The 16,618-nt window shown below is 36.0% G+C and overlaps 1 protein-coding gene across 2 annotated transcripts in view; it reads left to right on the forward strand.

Annotated features, from left to right (window-relative positions):
* Positions 1-16,618, forward strand: part of LOC106458428 (PDZ domain-containing protein 4-like) — a 244,386-nt gene that overhangs the window by 5,135 nt on the left and 222,633 nt on the right. The window contains exon 1 of one of the 2 annotated variants that reach the window (XM_022384643.1): positions 9,435-10,095. The exons of the other annotated variant lie outside the window; for it this stretch is intronic. Within the exon in view, the coding sequence (XP_022240351.1) occupies positions 9,709-10,095 (387 nt within the window). The 5' untranslated portion in view covers positions 9,435-9,708. Of the gene's footprint in view, positions 1-9,434; positions 10,096-16,618 lie in introns of those variants that run through there. 2 annotated transcript variants of the gene reach the window in all.

Below are 16,618 nucleotides of genomic sequence, written 5' to 3' on the forward strand. Positions count from 1 at the left end.
TGTTGCAGCAAACGAAAAAGATGGTAATCTGATGGTGCCATATCTGGAGAAATAATCTTGTGTTGCATCAAACGTGCCACATGTTTACGTGCATTGTCGTGGAGAAGAATAACAGCTTTCCCATTGACAAATGAAGAGCGTTTCTGATGAAGGGCTTGATTTAAACATTCCAGTTGCTGACTATAGATCTCTGCGTTGATAGTTCCCTGAGTATTGAGGAATTCGAAGTGAATTACTCCTTTGATGTCTCACCAAATGCAAAACATCACTTTCTGCGGATGGAGTCCAGGTTTTGGGATCGGAAAGTGATTTTGTCTAGGACTGAGCCATTGTTTTTGGCATTTAATATTCCCATAGAGAATCCATTTTTCATCACCGGTGACAATTCTGTCCAAAAATGGTTCACGCGCATTACGCACCAGAAGAGAAAAAGCAACATACACATGTTGGAAACGATGATCATCGGAGAGTTCGTGAGGCATCCAAACACCTTCTTTAAGGAATTTTCCAATATTCCTTAGATGTTTACGTAATGTTTCATGAGAGACATGCAATTCCAGGGCCATTTCACGAGTGTGTTGCCTTGGGTTAGACTCAACAAGCGTATTGAGACTATCAGTATCAATTCCAATATGTTGGCCCCTGCCATCACAGTTTTTAAGGCTAAAGTCACCTGAACGAAATTTACTGAACCATCGTTGACACCTATGAACGTTCAAAACATTTCCATAAGCTTCTTTGATATTCTTTGTGGCTACAGAGGCGTTGTTTCTCTTTATTGTATTCAAACAGCATTACATGCTGAATGTGTGTCTCGTCGTGTGACATCATTATAAGGGATTAGAGTATACTAAACTTTACACATTATATATGAGGTTTAGATGGTTCGTTTAACTAGTATCGTGATGTAAGTTTTTTGGGGGTGGTTAATGAAAGTGTTCCAAAACGCGACGTTAATTTCTCGAAGACTTAATACAAACCCCTATTTTGGCTCCATGCTGTTATCTAGAATTACATTTGGTGGAGTAAAAATAAAGATTTGTAGTTTGGGCAGGTAATGTCTACAGTATCCCCTGCCTTGTTTCCCAACTTTTTTAACAATCCATGTTTGCAGGTTTGTAAATTCCCAATTTTTTTATTCATCTTGTAATAATAATAATTACAAACGGGCCGTTCTGAGCGGATTTTTTTCCTTGTAAAGCTAACATGCGTGCTTTTTTGTGCATTTTTATACGTGTACTGCCTTATCAGTCAATAGTAAATATTTTAAAGTGTTATTTGAACTGAATCTTTACTGTTTAAGGTGCTTTTTGGCCGAACGTTCTATTAGGTTTGGAGCAATTCTTTGCGATCCCTAATATGAATCACTATCGTGATTCATGATAAAGTATGTGAACTATCAGTTCTCTTCCATATTAGAAACAAATGTTATATCATTTTATCTTCATTATAGTTGGTATTCTTAGTTCTACTCTTTGCATTTCAATTTCTGTTTCGAATTAACTTTATTTGTTTTTTTCAGCGATTCAACTTCCTTAACACATTTTAAGGTACTTGATTTCCTAGAGAATCATTAGTGGGCAAAACCGAGTCTTGTACCCTTATATAACCTTATAACCTTATATAACCTTATAACCTTATATAAAGAGAGTAGTGTGGTCCACTTAACCTTTTATCTAGTTATTTCCAGGGTCGGTTCTAGCAAGTCATTGTTTGAGATAAGTGGATATTTTGTGGTTCCTGGAGGTAGTGATGTTTTAAACATTGCATGCCACTTGTCATTCAGTGAAATAACTTTACAAGCATAGGCGGGATTACACAGCTGCATTTTACACTGGTTAACACTGAATAACTTTGGACATTTTTTTGTGGTTTTGATTAGAATTTGGGTGCCCCTTGACGACTACTAGAAGGCAAATGCCCACTTTGCCCAGCTATATACATACATAAAAGGAAATAATCTAGAGACCTGAAACTTTATACGCATACTAAGGGGATTCTGAGGGTGTGCACCTGGGTATTATTTTTTATATTTTACTCAAAAATTTTGGCCAATTTTTTGCTTTATAGTTTTACCCTGTAGCCCATAAACAAAACAAAAGTACTAACAAAAAGTACAATTTTTTCTCTAATTCTCACTTACAGAATGAACAACATGTGGAAGTTGTCTGCCGAATACTGTTGTAAGATAACAAAATGGTCAAAACATATGCCAAAATATTCCACCTGACTTGCCATTTCAATTCAAGCGGCTCCAGTTCCTAGTTCGACTCAGCTTTGCCATTAGTATCAACAAGGCACAGGGAAAAATCACTCAATGTTGTTAGTTTCAACCTGCAAAACCCATGCTTTTCTCATGGCCAACTTTATGTTTGTTGCTCCAGAACTGGTGATGGCAAGAACCTTTTCTTCTTGGCACCAGATGGGAAAACAACCAACATTGTCTATCCTGAGGCACTGCAATCATAAAGAAATTGCAAAACACTGTGATAAAATGTAATGTGAAACTCTCATGCAATGGTATATTATTAAAATGTAAATAAACAATTCTTAACTTACAGCAACGATTTTTTATTATACAATGAAATTGACGACTTCTATAAATTTCTGGGAAAAACAAATGTTTGAAAATATTTTTGGCTGTGTGTTATATCCTAAAATAGGTTCAAAACACACACACATAGTCGACCAGTCAAATATCAATCTAATAACGCGAGCAAAGCTGGGTACTTTGGCTAGTTTATATACAAGTTATTCTTGGTAATAAGCAGACCGCGTTGTCAGTAAAGCTTCTTATAGTGTTTAACAGCCGAAATCCTCAAAGGTGAAGATACAGACTTACCATTGAATCACCAGGGGGCAGGAGTGAAGATACTAAATCAGAGCCGTAAGTAATGTGTGTTATCCGATGATGACAAAACCTTGTGTAAACGTTGTACATTTGTTATGTTAAACTTATATTAAAGTTTTTCTTCATTACCCATTCAAGCCGTCTCCAGCCATTACTAAATACTATTGTTGTTTCTGTTGCCATCTAGCGGTTTAGTTTCTTAATAAACACATTTCGTTAGAGAAATAAATTTTATATTTTAGGAGTAACTCATTAAATATGAGAAGCCGTATTATACATTAACAAACTACTTTGTAACATAATATGTTTATTCTCAAATTGTTTTTGAGCTGTAAACTAATCAACAATAATTACGCCATTTTAATTTTTACAAAACCACCCAACTTTTGTTTCAGTACTCTCTCTTGTTGCCGCCCAGTGTCTGCGGACTTACAACGCTAAAATCTGGGTTTCGATACCCGTGGTGGGCAGAGCACAGATAGCCCATTGTGTAGCTTTGTGCTTAATAACAAACAAATCTCTCTTGCTTACATCTCCGGCGTCTCATCTCTTACATTATGTTTCTGTTTAATGAGAGGAGATATGTGTCTATTCTTGGCGTCCTATTTGTCAATGGGAAATGTGTAAAAGCTTTTCACCAGAGTTAACTAAACAAGAACAAGAATTATTATACCAACTGTCACTTGAAATACTTGTACTCCGAATGAACAATAGAACAATGAGTCATTTTTATTGTCTAACAAAACATGCAATTCTAAACTATTAAAAGAAAAAAAATTCCATAAGAGGGTAGAGCATATATTCAAATTTTACGTTTTGTTCCTAGGTAAAAAAAATAAAACAATCATTTTTGCATTACCAGGTTCTTGTAAAGATATACTTATAGATGTTTTGCTTAGATTAACGGTAGTAGCTTAGAAACGTAAGGGCATCTGCTTGACATTTATATATAATTTAAATATCCTATCAAATAAATACTTATATATCTGTTTATATGTTCACATTGCTTAAAAAACACGTAATTAAGCCCATCTTCAACTTATTCAATAGAAGTAAATTATTCATATTTTTAATAAACGTAGTAACAGATATAGCGGATCGTCTCATACGTTGGTACTTATTATGACTCTGAAAACAAAGTAACGTATTTCCCTTTTCCATCTCCCTTTCGTTATTAAACGTCAGAGAGTGGTTGATGGAGTTCAATGTGTAACGCGTCTACATATTGATATTCAGGGATTATCCGTTACAGTTACTTACTCGCTTTAATTGTTCGTCTTTATTTACGACTTGCTCCGTGTTAACAAACATGAGTCACGCGATGGCTTAGCAGTAAGTTTAATGGGTTATATGCTATAATTTGGGTTCGATCTCTGCTGTTGATCCAGCGCACATAACATACTGTACAACTTTACTCTAAAACACAAACAAGATAATCTGTAATAGCAGATAAGTTTTAACTTTCACTCTGATATTGTTTTTACTAATATGTATATATACATTATTAGTTGTAGTAGTAGCCCAACAGTGGTAAGTCTAAGGGTTTATAATGCCAAGTATCAGGTTTCGAAACCCTCGGTGGGTAGAGCACAGATAGTTCAGTATGTAGCTTTGTGTTTAACAAAGAAAACCAAATACTAGTGGCGCTGATTCTGTGATACTAATCCCATGAATTAATAGTTATTTCTTATTTTTTTCGCCTCCGAGAATATTGTCTTCACCTGTTATTTAGTTTTCTCGTTGCCGCTCTTCTTAAAAACACAAAGCTACAAGAAGACTTGTATCATGAACCAAATACAACGAGCCCTAGTTTTTCTCAAGTTGTTTGCTGTGTTTCAGTGACTTAGCTTTTTTTTTATATTATGGATATTTTTTAAACAAGTGTAATTCCCCGCGTAACTCACACGTGTTTTTTTTACAGTTGTGTGGCTCTATCTACAAGTTGGTCATGTTAAATCTATTTCATAAATTTTTCTGTCCTTTGAAATGATTGTAACAAATTAATATAAGTTCCTGCGAACACGCTATTGATGTAGCTTTGCAGGAGAAACAGTAGAAATTGTAATATTTTTTCAAACATTTGTAATTTAAAGATAGAACTATTTAGTAGTTTTCAAACCAAAGACACAAGAGTGTTTACATGTCAGTAGCCACACTAACTCTTTCTATTAAAGTTGAGAAGGATTTAAAAACAAGAATTTTAAAATTTTGCGCTATTTTATTTTGATAATCAGTGTTATTAAAGATTAGATGACTCAGATAAACCGTCTATTTAGGTGTTGAATAGAAGTATTTGACTTTCTCGCAGTTTTATGCTCCTGTATTATCAAGTACTTTTATGTGTATAGGAAGACTGTTTGTTTAGAGGTGATATTCAAATTTAAAACTTAGGCCTACACATAGTTTGCACGTGTCACTGTGTTTGCTCAATACTGTTCTAAAGACATAGTTATATATTGACTATACCCAGGGATGGCATTGTTCTCACTTTCTGTATGTGGACACAAAACAGCAGGGTGTTTGTATGCACGTGATTTTCACGGTAAAGCTGTTGTAGGAAGATGTTCCATGCCGCGTGCGCTACCAGTTCCTTATTGTAGATACCGATGTAGAAGAACGGTTGGTTCGAATCTCTAAGTATAATATATGATTCCCCATACATGGAACAGTGCTAGCTGCTCCACACTTAGATGCATATATATAAACACACTTGCACTATTCCCCTCCCCTCTTCCGACGCGAATATTTTGCACAGTATAGAATCATTTTGAACTATAAAATTTATGGACCATATCTAATTTGAAGCCTGTTGTAATTAACTAGGGGACCCATGACTAGCTATTGTGAGATTGGGAAGCAGTGAGTACATACACGGAAAGTTTGAACGTTAGAAGACAGGCGCGATCTTGTGTGGTGGCAGGAGGTGTGAAATGTATTCACTCATCTCGTATCTGGCGCTGCCTTTTTCCTATAGAAGTAGGCGGAGGCCTCTCAAAAATTAATGGGAATAACTCAGGCTCTATAGACCCGATATCACCCTCCTTGTTCTCCACATTTCTCACATCACGTTCAGATTCAATATATACAAAGAGCGTGTGATTCTTTTTTTATAAATATGGGATAATTCTTTAAAAATAATCAATTTTAGTGTGCGAAACTATTTTTTTTTTTTTTACAAAAAGTGTATTTTCTTACTATACGATAATTACTGTATTATATGATTGTTTATGCCATTATATATAAAATAAAAATTTAAGTCTTCTTCATCAAAAGAAAGAAATATATAATGTGAATTTGTAAAAATGATTATTGTAATTGGTCTAAAATATAAAATTGTGATTTCTTAAAAACGGTACACTTACACAAAAAGAGTTGTTACAAATTCTACTCTATATTACACTGAAAAGTCTGTGTTCTAAGTTAGGTACAGAGTATATGTAGGACACGCCATCGCAGGATTTTTTTTTTATTTATTCCTGTAAACTCCCAGTAGAGCATAGGGCCGCAACAACACCTCCCAACGGAACTTGTTGTTGCAGTTACTTGTAGCAGGTTGGTTTTTACGGGGGTGGAGTTGCTAGCTCCGCGCCCAACCTTCCTCCTTTCTCATCCTGGACTCGGGACCAGGCAAAGGCGGAGGTTGGCATGTTTGGTGTGACGGGGATTCGAATCCACGACCCTCAGATTACGAGTCGAGCGCCCTAACCACCTGGCTATGCCGGGCCTGCATCGCAGAATAGGAGCAGAAAAAAAGTAAACAGTGCTTTATATATTTTTTACAACTTATAAAGATTGATTCACTCATGAGACCACTCTAGTCCTTCAAGACGGTTTTAAACTGTTGTTACTTGTTCCATGCACGTTGCTTAGTTACCAAAGTCGTATTTACTATTCTCTGTAATAAAACAAAAAAGGTCCAAAGTAAACGAAGGTGTTATTATGTCAGTTTTATAGGGTTATTTACCTATGCATGTAAGAAATTAACTGGAGTCTTTATATATTCACTTTGATAGATATGAGATCATCGCTTAGCAACAGAAAATGTAAAAACAAAAAAGGTCCAAAGTAAACGAAGGTGTTATTATGTCAGTTTTATAGGGTTATTTACCTATGCATGTAAGAAATTAACTGGAGTCTTTATATATTCACTTTGATAGATATGAGATCATCGCTTAGCAACAGAAAATGTAAAAAGAAAAAAAAAACATTTTAAGATCTACGACACTGATAACTCCTGTTTACTTATAAATAAAGTTTTTTTAGAAATCATATCAAATCAACCCTATTAAGGCAAAAATTATTGAAAATACTGAGGTATATATATATATATATACAATACTACCAGATATTCGGCCCCGGCCGGGTACTAGGCCACCCGGTAACACTCGGGTCCGGCCGAATGTTGAAGTTAGGCATCCAAGCCCTGATCTATGTGGTATCTAACGCGGTTCTGAAAGTTACAGTCAATAATTGGTTTAGTTATAAAAAAACGTGGTCCGAGCAACAAAAACTGACCATCCGCTGAAAGTCGGGGATTCAGAGAACAATAGGGGTTAATAACAGGCATGGCTTGAGAAGTGGATTTCTGAGGAAGGTGGGGGTTTTGAGAACAATAGGGGTTAGGGTTTGAGAAGTTGGGGCTAGGCATTGAAAGTTGAAAGCAAAACTTGAATTTTCTGTTGGTGATTATTCGGTTAAATGTAGTAAACTTCAATTTTGTTTTTGTTTCTAATTATTGTAAGTGTTATTTTTTAGGGGGGGGCAAGGGGAAAACCCGGTCCCGGTTGACACCCGGTCCCGGCCGAAGTTTAGTGACCGGGTACCTGGCTCCCGTATTCGGCCAAATTTTACTACCCGTGCATCCCAATAAAATACCCAACGGATGAACAAGCACCTCATATCTGGTAAATATCTCATCAAATTGGTCCTGTTTAGGTAAAACAAAAACAATTCAAAATACTGATAAGTGTATAAGAAAAATGTATAGTGGTTCAACAAACACCTCGGAGAAGAACCTTGTAAACACCTCAACAAATCGACCCTGTTAAAAAAAAACAAAAACAAAAGAACTGAAAATACTGAGAGATAAGTACGGAACATGTCTAGTGGATCGACAAAGGACTCGGAGAAGAACCTTGTAAATACCTCAACAAATCGACCTTGTTTAAGAAAAAGACAAAACAAAATAACTGAAAGATACGTATGAAAAATGTCTAGTTGATCGAAGGAACTCGGAGAAGAACATTGTAAATATCTCACCACACTTCTGAATAATACCTTGTAAATATCTCACCACACTCCTGAATAATACCTTGTAAATATCTCACCACACTTCTGAATAATACCTTGTAAATATCTCACCACACTTCTGAATAATACCTTGTAAATATCTCACCACACTCCGGAATAATACCTTGTAAATATCTCACCACACTTCTGAATAATACCTTGTAAATATCTCACCACACTTCTGAATAATACCTTGTAAATATCTCACCACACTTCTGAATAATACCTTGTAAATATCTCACCACACTCCGGAATAATACCTTGTAAATATCTTACCACACTTCTGAATAATACCTTGTAAATATCTCACCACACTCCGGAATGATACCTTGTAAATATCTCACCACACTTCTGAATAATACCTTGTAAATATCTCACCACACTTCTGAATAATACCTTGTAAATATCTCATTAAAAAGCCTCCGCTTAGAAAAAAAAATTAAAATTCTAGGACATATACGTAGATGTCCAGCGGATGAATAAGCAACTCAGGATAAATCCTTGCAAATATTTCGTTGGATAGCATCCGCTTATAAAAAACAGAATATTAAATGAAACATACATAAAAACACGTCTGTCTGATAAACAAGCATCTATGAATAAAACCTTTAAATATTAAATCGACCTGTTTAGAGAAAAGGAAACTGAAAACAATAAGAAATATTTATATTTATGTGTATTTGGAATTGTCGCTATTTGTTCGGTTATACTGTTCACTAGATTCTCATTAGAGCCAATGTAATCTTAGTACTAGTGTTCACAGGATTCTGATCAGAACTAATATAATCTTAGTACTACAGTTCTGTAGTGGAACTTGATCAACTCTGAAAGTAACACCGCTTGATTTGTAAAATTTAATGACGGATAAAAGGGTTAATGAAACAAATTTTCTAGTGAATTATCCTAGAAACATCCATAATGGCATCGGCCCTATTCTAAAATAATTTTTAAACATTCTATTTTGTTGTTACTAATTAAAAAATGTAAGAATTAAACTTGGTTTTTGTTATTAGCAAAAACTGAAATAGAATAAAAAATAATTAGGGTAAGAGCTTAATTTAAGAATTTTTTTATCTACAAAGTTGGATGTTTGCAAGCAGAATATACGTTGTTTATTGTCACGCATTTTTAAGATTTAGCAATATAAGCTCTAATGATGGTCCTTAGAATGGGCGTTCAAGTTCTTGTTTGCTTCTGACATAAGTTGGCGCATGCGGCAACAATGTTGTCTGTCACGTGGGCGCCGGCGCGTGAAAGCGAGATCGCGTGGCGTCAGCTGTCATCTTTGCAAGGACTAGAAGAGAGGACGTCTACGCTGTGGTGTTTATCGGTGACTGAATAACCAGGTCCTGTTATTCGTTGTGCTAAACAACTAAGAAATCAATATTATTGAATTGATATTTGACTTCTGAATAACTTATGATGATCTTTTTTTTTTTACCCAAAACTTACCTTCCATCAAGTTGTGCTGTACTATGCTGTACTTACATTTGAAAGCCACAAGTAAAAAATGAACTCGCTCTAACTCTTATTTATTTACACAAATTGTTTCAAATTAATATCATAAAATGTTTCCCGAAAAACCAGGCCAGCGTAACGAGGTCAAACCTCACCTAGAAGCTAGCTCACATCCAGGCCGAGAGCAACAGGGAGAGAGTGGATTTTGTGTAGCGGGGGGAAACCCGGAAAGCGACCAGCAAGGTCCGCCGACGATGTTAGTTCACGACTGTGTGGAATCATTACAAAAGCTGGTTTATATACAACAGAATAAAATTTCTAACTTGGAATATGAACTTCATAAACTTGCAGATTTTTTTGGACAACGAGAGCAACTCCTGCTCACGCAAATCGCCTCGCTTCACGGTGAAATACAATACCATGCTACAACATTTCGACAAATAGTTGAAGGATACCGGTCGGTGCCTGATACAAACCTCGTGAATTCCCACCAACAGGTAAGGATCGAATTCCGTGTAAATATTATTGTTTCCAACTGTTAAATTACAAAATGTATTCAGCAGTCACTTATGTTTCTTTAGACGGATCAAAAACAAAAGAATAAATTATTTTTGACCTTGAGAAGAAATGATTTCTTATACCTTAACTTGGGTGTCGTATATATTTGAGGTTATTTTTCCATTTTACGAAAAGGAAATTATTACTGGGCTTACACTCAACACCAGCCCCTCAGTGGCACAGCGGACTTACAACGTTAGAAACTGGGTTTCTATACCCGTGGTGGGAAGAGAACAGATAGCCCATTGTGCAGTTTTGTACTTAACTACAAACAATCACTAGACATGTTAATTTCAGATAAAATAGCGATGAAATTTTATTTCCAGACTGAAGAAATAAGAAACTGTAAAACTAAGTACATTCTTCTTCACCATTAACGTTTTATACATTCATTTTGTTCAAACCAAACATTTACGTTGAAAACATCATTTTAGAGTAAAGACACCTAACTGGTGATTTAATGCATTCTAATCAGTTTAAATTCCATTTTTCGTGTGTGTTGATTTGTGACATTATTGTCAGTTATATAAGATTTATTTATTTATAAGTAACTTTTTAGTCCTTACCAGTTATGGTTAGTTTCCTTCTGAAAGGTGGTTTTGTGGTTGAGCGCAAAATAAGCTGTCTAATTTTGCCACCGCAAGGATCGTAGCCTGATTTTTAGCGTTATGAACTTACCGTTGAGCTACCTACCGTCATTGGTAATTAAACATTCTACACACTACAACAGAGACAATAAGTTGGTATAGATTTATCCTATTCTAGGTGTATTATGAAATATATACAGTTATATATACTGTACTACAGTGAACATCTTATCGTAACGCTTCTTACCCGTTTCAGACAGATTCGTGAAATTTGCTTGGAGAAAGACTGTTTAAATCTTTCAAAAGTCACGAGAACTGAAAGTTCTAAATATGTCTGGTGTGGAGTGTTGAACTTAAATGTTTATGTTTGATAACATAAAAAAACAACCATTAGATATCTGTACAGAAAAAAAAAACTTTACTATTGCAAGATCGAAACTGTTAAGATTTCTCCAAATTCGCATGTTCGTAAAAAGTTTAGTTAACAATGTGAAATATATATATATATGCTTATGTGTGTATGTTTGTGCACGTCATTTTGTGAAAACTTATTTGTATGTTACTTCAATACAGAGCCAGCAATTTTACTAATTGTGTAAGGCGAAGCCTTGGAAACTATGCAGAATCGCCGTGTTTTTCAGCACCATTACTGTAGCGTATTAACTCAAAACATACTAACTACGAATCAGTGCTGGTTAGTATATAGAGTGTCGAAACATAAAACTTCACTCTAGAAACCAAAGAGTGCATTAACAATCGTACAATTGTACTAATTACAGAATTCCACTGAGCCCACAATGCGAGTATTCAGCCTAGAAACTGAGCTGGAGACTTGTGCTCGACTTTTGTACGACAACTACTGTTATCAGCGAAAAGTTTTTACACGAGCTGTTGCTAGAGTAAACTGATACTAATGAGCACGTGTAGGTTTGTTTGTTTCGGATACTCGGGCAAAGCGAAGTAAGGGTTCTCTGAGCTAGCCGCCCCTAATTTGGAGCTAGAGGAAAGGCAGCTAATCATCAGCACCCACCACCAACTCTTGGGCTACTGTAATCTAATAAATGGATTTGATCATCGTTCTTATAATACACCAATGACCGCGGTAACGGGACATGAACCGTGAATCATAGGTTCCCAGCCTGGCACACGAACCATTAAGCCGTGCCCGTCTTAACATTTATAGAATAATGATGAAAGTTTCTTTAACAATGAACATCCAACTTGTGAATTGCCTTTGTCTAGAAATGGACCAATCAAATACTAAGCAGAGAAGACCAGGGGGATGGGGAAAGGTATGGTATAAAATATGACGACGTTATTGTACATTTATTGCTAACATGACCCCACGCCTGCATCTGCTTAATTAGATGAAGACTAAACTAAACTAAATCATCCTGTAATGCATATTAAAATCAGAAATAAGAACGCGAATGATGACTGTTTACAATACAAATAATATATATATATATATGCATCGCATCACCGGAGCCAGAGCCAATATTCTATGGAGGTCAAAGTTCGGTTTCAAGCTATAACTTCCAATTATATATACATGTGTGTGTGTGTGTGTGTGTGTGTGTGACTGACTGAGTGAAGGAGGCCCAAAAAACAACCGAGGTTATGACCTCGGTATCCTCGTAGCTAGTTATGGCTCTGATACATCGCGATAACATGCGGTATGATTCTCTTTCAAATGACTTCTTTGTTGGTTTCAGAGAGTCCGCTCCTCATGACACTGGGGATATGTTGCGGTATATCATTAAGCGCGAAGACGTTTTACTAACGTACACACGTTTAAAAAATAAAATAAAAAACGTTCTTGAGAGACTAGAACTTTTCTATTTTTAAAACTTAATTTTATGTAACTCGTGCGCTCGTTTAAGGACCCGAAAAAAAAGGAATGAATAACGAAAAAAAAAATGAACGGTGGAGTTAAGAGAGCGACATTAATCAAAAAACAAACAAGAAACCCTCTCGCGTCTTGTTTAGTCATTAATCTTAACTGAAACAAATTCAGGTGTGTCAGAGTAGAAGTTTCCACATTAAGAAAATTAAACATTCAAATATTAGTGTCGTTTGTTTGAAGTTAAGTACAAAGCTACACAATGGGCTATCTGTGCTCTGCCCACCACGGGTATCGAAACCCGGTTTCTAGCGTTGTAAGTCCGGAGACATACCGCTGTGCCGCTGGGGGGGGGGGCTATTAGTGTCGTCTAAACTGGCAGTGGTTTGGAAAAGCACAATGTATGTTATATCTAGTAAACTTTGGAGTTTTGAATCGTCGATAACTTTACCTAAATGTATGGTTTTTCTTTGTAAGTTAAACATGTTATAGGAGTCATTACCCATTTATTTAATAAATATTCGTTACTTTCTGATCATAACATGCTTGCCCTTTCAGCCGCGGGGGCTTTATAATGTGACGGTCAATCCCACTATTCGTTGGTAAAAGAGTTGGCGGTGGGTGGTGATGGCTAGCTGTCTTTCCCTCTAATCTTACACTGCTAGATTAGGGACGGAGAGTGCAGATAGCCCTTGTGTAGCTTTGCGCGAAATTCATAACAAACCAAACCAATCGCGTAAGCAGAACTTTCCGCTATACTTAACATTGAGTTATTATATGATAATAGTACTAACTTAAACGAAACTTTTTGCTGAAATGAGGAATGGCACGAAGTCTGATGAGCGTCGAAGAACGCGTGGCAATTCAGAGAAGAGAGAGAAGCGTATTACCACGTGATCAACTACGTCTTATTTTACAAACACACTGATGCCTTAAAACTGGTTATTAATATAGGGTGAGAAGGTTAAATTCACTAATTTTAATTATCACGATATACTGTACTTAAAAATGCAGCGGTACCGGTATACGTGAAAAACATCGTTAAGTGACGATTCTTAGGATCTAAGAAATGTCGTACAGTATTTGGTAGACCAGTTCGACGCTTTTTTACTAACATACACACGATACGGACATGTATCTCAAGGACAAAGTGTGCGATAAGACAGGAGAGTAAAAGGTAGGACATGAAGTCCCTCATGCGTGCCTAAGTTTTAAGAAAGTGTCCTTTTCAAATATTCAATTTCTTACCATTCTAGGAAAGGTGACTATAACTACCCCTCGACAACAAAACCTATTTCTGAAGGGAAAAGATGATTCAAAACTTTAGAGAAATACAGGGAGAAAAAAATCGCAAGTCTTCATGTTGAAATATTTATTTATTTATTTGTTGTAAAGCACAAAGCTACACAATGGGCTAGCTGTGCTCTGCCCACCGTGAGTATCAAAAACCGATTTTTAACCAATGGGGAAGCGGATGTTGAGTTATCTGCGTCATGTTAATATTATTTTAAAAGCGGAATTTGAACATTTTCAACCTGAAAGATACCTTATGCGACACACGAGCTAAAAGCCAGATTAGAGGCCTGAAAGTTCTGACACAGCCATTCCTAATTTTGAACTGTTGGCAAGAAAGAGTACAATTTATGAGTAGCACCCGCCGCCTCACGTCTAATCTTCACGATATACTTTACTAACTGTGACCTGACTTTTATGAATTTAGCGGGAATTGTAAAAATGTGAGAAAAAGTATTTCGTTTGTTTTGTTATTAAAACCGTTTCAGTACCATTAATCGTACAGAATACATACTAGACAAGTCCCCCGATGGGTCATCGGTAAGTTTACAACGCTAAAATCCGGGTTTGATGAACAGACCGAAAATAAAATCACAAAAACATATAGTAGTTAAAACGCGGTGAACACCCATAGTGACATATGCAGGTAATACACTTCTTTCAAAATTTAATTTAAAATTTCATTAAGTTGTATGATACGAAGTGAGTGTTAAATTTTAACTTTCAGACCTTTCGCATCTTACAAACGTAATGATACTTATTTGTGACTTCCACGTATTTATGAATAACGAAATATATACTTAAACCTCTTGAGACCTATATAGCGAATGTTTATTTATCACCATGCACAAACACAGTGTACGATTGGTTACTTTACTCTTTAATTTGACTATAATTTATAAACTTTCAAGTTAATTAGTGCTTTTGATTCTGTTCAGTACGTCTAGAGATGGTGAGATACGAGGTATGTTATGAATCACGCTATTCGTTTTGTCTACTGTCAATACTGTCTTGTACTGAACAGGATACAGTTAACTCCCACATATGCAAAATCTTCTGTCATTTTTTGAAGTAACTTAGACTGGTGTCAAGGCAAGTGGCTGGTCGTACGTAAAGGTACCGTCATGCGGGCAGCTGATCGAAAACCCAGCCATGATACTAGACTGACGGAAGTTCGTTTCCCTCTTCATTTTCTTATCACATATTGTTCCAAAGAATTAGGTTTGTCCTTTGAAAAGGGGAGATGTTTGACAACGATAATTACAGATACAATTCCTGGAACGATGAAGAACTGATAATTTATAAAGGAAATATTCCTCGCATCTTTAGCGCTTTTTGATGATTTTCCAGCTTCATTCTCTGTCTCGACGAATCTTTGTGTCCAGTTATACATGTTGTCACAATGTTAGTAACTGGAGTTTGGAATAACTATCGTGTCAAAGTATACATGTTTACTTGTTGTTGGTAACTGAAGTTTTGAATTGCTACCACGTCCATGTTTATAGAGATTGAGTACCTTATACTAAAACGATTTTGGAGTTTCACCACGTCGTTACAGTCCATGTCGCTATGGCCGGCTTATGCTCTATCTGATGACCATGCATCTTGACAATAGCCCTGCTGAATAGCCTCCTTTGCAAACGACTCCGTTCTAAGCCTTTCAAGTCCAAAGCACACAAATCCTTTCTGGTTGCTTTCTATAATCCACATAGTGTTTGAGGACGACGGTTTCCCAGTGCCCATTTCAATAGTTCGATTTCGGAGAAATCCATAGTCGCTGCAACCGGCAACTGAACCGGTATGTCTTCGTACGGAATAGCAGGAACACCCGTTTCTTTTCCCAGCTGCTTGCTTGAGGTATGCGACAATTGAACTGGAGGTATGACTGGAAGCCTTATCTTGACGAAACAATACTCTGTTGGCCTCGTTTCCAGATGGAAATCCTTTTTAATTATTTTGTGTACTTTTGTTTGGGACATATGGATGATTTTTGTTACTGACCTTTGTGTTCGTATCCTCTCACCTGTTACAAGACTTCACACTTTGCTTATCATGACTGGGGAATGACTTGTTGAGATTTCTTTCTGAATGTTTTTGGTTTCATAATTTGATATATATTCCTTTGTTTTTCCAATGCTATTAAATACAACAGATATCCCCGTCCTGGAAATTCTAAATTCCCGATTCTCTCTAAACACACCATTATGATTTGTGCGTATTAATATTTTGCGTTTAAAAGAGTTGTTACATAACCGATCCAAAAGCGACAACATTTTTGGTGAAATGATACTACTTATAGAATGCCAAACGATGTCAAAATTTAGTTTTGATATATATTCTGTTTCACTGCGACTTCATATCGGCTGTAGTTGTCACGCGACTTGCTGATTTGCGCATTCGAAATCGTTTTAATATAACTTAATCAACTCTTTGTAAATGTTTACATGTTGTTAGTAGCTGAAGTTTTGAATTAGTACCGTTTCCTGGTATACATATTTGTATATTGTTAATAACTGATGTTTTAAAGTGCTACCGTGTCCAAGTATACATGTTTACATGTTGTTAATAACTAATGTTTTGAATTAGTACCAGTATACATATTTGGATGTTGTTAGTAACTGATGTTTTGAATTAGTACCGAAATATATATTTGTATGTTGTTAATAACTGATGTTTGGAATTAGTACCGGTATACATATTTGTATGTTGTTAATAACTGATGTTTTGAATTAGTACCAG

Source organism: Limulus polyphemus, unplaced genomic scaffold (assembly GCF_000517525.1).
Source record: "Limulus polyphemus unplaced genomic scaffold, Limulus_polyphemus-2.1.2 Scaffold462, whole genome shotgun sequence".
NCBI lineage: Eukaryota > Metazoa > Arthropoda > Merostomata > Xiphosura > Limulidae > Limulus > Limulus polyphemus.